A 5,699-nucleotide genomic window follows, 5' to 3' on the forward strand; every position below is an offset into this window, starting at 1 on the left:
AGCGTATACATATGGCATAGGCAGTATACATATAGCATAGCGTATACATATATAGCATAGCCCGAGACAAAAAAATTCCATATACATAAAAAAAAAGGCTGCCGAAAACGGCTGCTAGAGTATCATTCTACAGCGTTATACAAGTCATAATATTATACCATTATTCGGTATACGGTATACGGTATATAGCAGTTTGCGCATGCGCGAATATTCGAACATCTGGATTATACACATATAATAATAATAATAATAATAATAATAATAATAATAGCAATAATAAAAAAATATAAATATAATAAATTGATTGCTTAATTTTTATTTATTCAATTAAACAACGTTTAATTAAAAGTGTATTGTATCATGTAGTTAAGATATACTTGATAAATTACATTTTTATATTTTTTTTACTTCTATTTTTTATTGCCCAAGAAGTAGAATGTTTTGAGCATTAGAAATATATGAAAAACTGGCATTTTCTTGATAAGCATAATTTTGTTGATATTTTGAGCTAGTTTCATCAAGGTTAAGTAACAAATTTTGATTACTTGATGGATCACAACTATTTAAAGTAGTTAATTGTGAACAGTCTCCAGCGTTATCATAATTACAAATTTTTGTAGGTGTACTTGTAGCATTAGTTCGTGAAAATGTGTCCCAGTCCACTAAAGTGGAATCCTGTTCAGCATCATTTCTTTTTATTTGATTATCGAGACTCTAAAAAGATGAGAAAAATTAGAAAAAAATTTTTTTAATCAAATTAAATAAAAATTTAATTTTTATAACTTGTTACCTTAATATTTTCATTTTTTTTTTTTTTATTCGTTGGCACGTTCTGTTCATCAACAACATCATTATCTGCTGAAATAGTAGAACTAGTTGATGGTAATTTTTTTCTTTTCAAACCCTTTTTTTTCTCTGTTGTGCATTTATTATTAGCACATTTGCTAACTGTAAGTGAACTAGTTGATGGTAATTTTTTTCTTTTCAAATCCTTTTTTTTCTCTGTTGTGCATTTATTATTAGCACATTTGCCAACTGTAAGTGAAAATGGAATGGTCGCATTTTCAAGAGCATATGCTGAAACAAATGAATAAAAATATAGGTTTTAACAAAGATATTTTGAATCATCTTTGATAATTAAATATTAGTTTTACTAACCATGTGATGCATTATATACGTCCCTAGGTATTTTCTTAGAAGTTAACGATGCTAGTTTTTCACCCAGAAAATGATGTAACAATTGACCAAAAATTCTTGATTGGCAATTATTTGATGTTCCTTTTATGATGTTCAGTACTGCTGGGTATATCCAGACCTCATAACCTTCTTGAAGTTTAACCTAAAACAAATAAATAATTATTTCATCAATAAACGAAACCAACAGTTATTAAATTAGGATTTTTCATTCCCAAAAAATATATTTTATTTATATTAAATTTATATTTAATGGAAATATAAATTAAATCTAATGGATATACAGGTTTGGGCATACTAAAATTAAATTTAGAAAAAATTTAGAACAAATATAAATTAAATTTAAAATATGTACAAGTTTGGACATACTAAAACTAAACTTTTTCTAAATTTTTTCTTAATTTTTTTTTTATTTTCTGTAAATTTTTTTTAAATTTAATTTTAGTATGTTCAAAACTGTATATATTTTAAATTTAATTTATATTTTTTCTAAACCTTTTCTAAATTTTTTCTGAATATAAAGTAAATTTCCATTAAATATATTTTTTCCACTTGGGTTGAAATTTAGTTTTTTCGTACTTTGCCTTCAGTTATATGTTGCCACTCTGTTTTTTTTTTCACTTTCAATTTTAGAAGTTTCATTGGTCTCCATGGACTGCTTATTTTGTTTCAGACGTCTTCTTACACATGATAATATTTTCTCAAGAATAATAACAGTTTCAGGAGTAGCTGGAAATACAAAAAAAATAATAGAATATCAATTATACCTTGAATGTGAAACATTTATTTGATACTTAAGCTTACCTGGTATATCAGAGGACTCACAATCAATGGGATCTTTATCACTCACATCAACTAGATTTTCATTCAATGATTGCGACTGAGAATTATCAGTATTTTCAGTACATGTTATTTGATCTACTGATAGTATTTCTTTCTCAACATCTGTTGTTTTCTGGATACAGGTTGCTTCTTGTTCTTCTTGATATGGTGAAGTGAAATAATGATTTAATTAGTGTATTGTCGTATTTCTTGCTGATTGAGAGATAATTGTACTAGTAGTTGGGATTTTTCGTGGCTTTTTCACTGAGTGATCGTTTTGAAGATTTTTTTTAGGTACTTTTTCTATTTTTAAAATACCAGTCTCTAAATCAACTCGAGATAGTAACTTTTCAAAATGACCCTTGTTATCTAAAAAAAAAATAAAAAAATTAATGAGCTGAATTAAACAATTAAAATAAAATGCAAACGACTTTTTCAATTTTTTTTATATAGATATCACATTCAAAAAAATTAGTAAAATATAAATTTAATACAATGTCACCAAATAATTTAATTTACATCAAAATGTTTGAATATTTATTAACAAATTTTATTTTTATAAGAGAAACTTCATATTACTTGACAGTCCATAATTAAATTTTTAAACAAAAATTTGTACAATTTTAATTAAGTTTGTTTCTTATAACTTTATTTAAAAATTATTTTTTCATTTAGAAATTAATAATTTTGATTTAATTACTGCGTTTAACCAAATTTGAGGTTAAAAAAAAAAAATTGATCAAATAAGTGTTTATGATTATTGTCACTCAGTGGAACATTAATTTTATTTAATTAAAAAATTATTCTGCACATTTAACTACTTAAAATCAATTAATATCAAATTCTAAATATTAACAATAAATAATCAAAAATATATGAACTTACTGCCCACATGTACAACTTTAGCCTCTCCTTGTTGGTCTCCTTTAATAACTTGAACAATAATATTTTTTTCTATTTTCTTCAATTTTGTCGATACTTTGTCAACACATCCTTCAGTTATAATTGCAGATTGTTTATTTGCAATAAAATAAACTAATAAATACATTTTTTGTATTAACAAAAGAATTTGTTATACGTTCACACATGTATTGGGCCTGGTTGTAACTATTACTCTCCTACGCATTTATTTCGCGCAGGATATGAATGAGAAAATGCCCAGATTGCACACCCCCACAAAGCCTTGACGTCACTAAGTCAAAGTGTACATATAAAACCTGGACACACAAAAACTTACGCGCATGCTCTGATGCACACTGATGTGTTACACAATAATTATTAACAACTGCAAATAACTAATTTCATCTAGTAATACACTTGAAATTGAGGTAAGTAAATTATTATTGGCACTACTTAGTTTCCTTTCCATTTTTTTACTTTTATTTTTTTCATATTACTTATATAAGTCGGAGCTACCCTTGGGACATTGTCAATTATAAGATGAATGGAAGAAATCAAAGATCTAAAACAGGACCGGACGTACTTCGAGGACTGTCACGTGCAACTTATTTCAGAAGACTGAAAATTCTTCGCCAGGAGTTAGAACTTGATCCAATTAATAATCAACAACTATTATTTGATAGGTATACTAAGGTAATACTAAGCTTGTTCACAACATTTATTAAAAATATTTTTGACAGAAATCAGCAGGACCATATTGAAAATAATATTCCAAATGAAGAACAACATGCTGTAAACGAAAATGTTTATAATTTAGAAATGAACCGAAACAGGTATGAATATAATTAATAAATAAATAAAGCTTGCTCACAATATTTATTTTTTAATATTTTTGACAGAAATCAGCAGGACCATATTGAAAATAATATTCCAAATGAAGAACAAAATGCTGTAAACGAAAATGTTTATAATTTAGAAATGAACCGAAACAGGTATGAATATAATTAATAAATAAATAAAGCTTGCTCACAATATTTATTTTTTAATATTTTTGACAGAAATCAGCAGGACCATATTGAAAATAATATTCCAAATGAAGAACAAAATGCTGTAAACGAAAATGTTTATAATTTAGAAATGAACCGAAACAGGTATGAATATAATTAATAAATAAATAAAGCTTGCTCACAATATTTATTTTTCAATATTTTTGACAGGAATCAGCAGGATCAAATTGAAAATAATATTCCAAATGAAGAACAAATTATATTCAATGAAATTGAAGATGTTGAAGATAATAATCATGAAAGAAATGAAGATGGTGAAGAAGACGACGATGAAGATAATGAAGAAAATGATGGACAACAATTGCTATATGTTGGAGCACGACTGACATTACATGAGAGTTTAGTGTCCATATTAACTTTTTTTTTACGTCATTCTTTATCTGGAGTTGGCCTGGTTGACCTTCTGGACCTCATTGAATTACACTGCCCAGCAGACAATATATGTAAAAAACTAATGTATTTTTTTAAAAAACATTTTGCTGGCTGTCACACACCAGTTATAAAACATTTTTTTTGTTCAAATTGTTTTTGTCCCTTGCCTTCCATGGCATCTGCTTGTCGAACTTGTCCAGTAGACCTTCGAGGTACCAGTTATTTTATTCAAATGCCTATTATTAACCAACTTCAAAAATTGTATAATCGAGAAGATTTTTATCAGGCATTACAATTGAGATTTCAACGGATAAAAATAAATGAAAACAATTATGAAGATATAAAAGATGGTAGAGTCTATCGAGAAATGAGTCAGCCTGGAGGTAAACTATCAAATCCATCAAATATTTCATTTACGTGGAATACTGATGGGGTTAGTCTATTTAAGAGTTCCAATTTTGAAATATGGCCTTTTTTTCTTTCTATAAACGAACTGCCATTTGAGTTGAGAAAGAAAAAAGATAATTTAATTCTTGGTGGGTTATGGTTTGGTAATCACAAACCTATACCTTTGTATTTTTTAAATTCTATTTCTCGAGAATTAAAATTACTAGCAACTGGAGTAGACTTTCAAGTACCAAGTATCAATCGAATACCGTGTGCAATGTCATGTGATTTGTGGAACTTGTGACTTACCAGCAAAGGCATTGTTCATGAACATGAAGCGGTGGAACGCAACATATGGGTGCCAAAAATGTTTAATACACGTGTTACGAGATAATGCATCTAATGTACCAATTTATGAATATAAAGAAGAGTTACAACTTCGTAGTACACGTGACACGATTGAACATGGAAGGCAAGCACTTGTAAACAGAGTAGATGACGTATATGGTGTCAAAGGCCCATGCCCTATTGGAAGATTTGTGCCTGATTTTATCAGATGTACTGCTATCGACATAATGCATTCATTGTATTTAGGAGTGATTAAGCAACTCGTTCACCTTTGGTTTTTGAGAGAACATCAAAACAGTGCATGGTCATTACACTCAAAGTTAAACCAAGTAGATGAAATGATTTGTGTAATAACACCACCAGCAATTACTCCTCGACTACCCAGAACAATATCACAATCGTTAGCACAGTGGAAAGCTCATGAGTATAAAACATGGTTTTTTTATTACTCCCTTCCAATATTAAAACAAATAAATATGCCAGATAATTATTTATCACACTATCAGTTATTAGTTAATGCCATATATATGCTGAATCAACCGAGTATCTCTGATGAAACGATTAATTTTGCTGATACACTTCTTAACAAGTTTGTAAAAGATTTTGAAG

The 5,699-nt window shown here is 27.9% G+C and overlaps 1 protein-coding gene across 1 annotated transcript; it reads right to left on the reverse strand.

Moving 5' to 3' along the window:
* Positions 1-417: 417 nt before the first annotated feature.
* LOC122855246 lies at positions 418-3,666 on the reverse strand. The gene is made up of 6 exons (XM_044156501.1): positions 2,902-3,666; positions 1,999-2,385; positions 1,774-1,923; positions 1,159-1,339; positions 791-1,077; positions 418-714 (listed from the first exon to the last, which is right to left on the reverse strand). The coding sequence occupies exons 3-6, from the start codon at positions 1,834-1,836 to the stop codon at positions 418-420; spliced, it is 828 nt and encodes a 275-aa protein (XP_044012436.1). The 5' UTR covers positions 1,837-1,923; positions 1,999-2,385; positions 2,902-3,666.
* Between the last annotated feature and the right edge of the window lie 2,033 nt (positions 3,667-5,699).

Source organism: Aphidius gifuensis, linkage group LG1 (genome assembly GCF_014905175.1).
Source record: "Aphidius gifuensis isolate YNYX2018 linkage group LG1, ASM1490517v1, whole genome shotgun sequence".
NCBI lineage: Eukaryota > Metazoa > Arthropoda > Insecta > Hymenoptera > Braconidae > Aphidius > Aphidius gifuensis.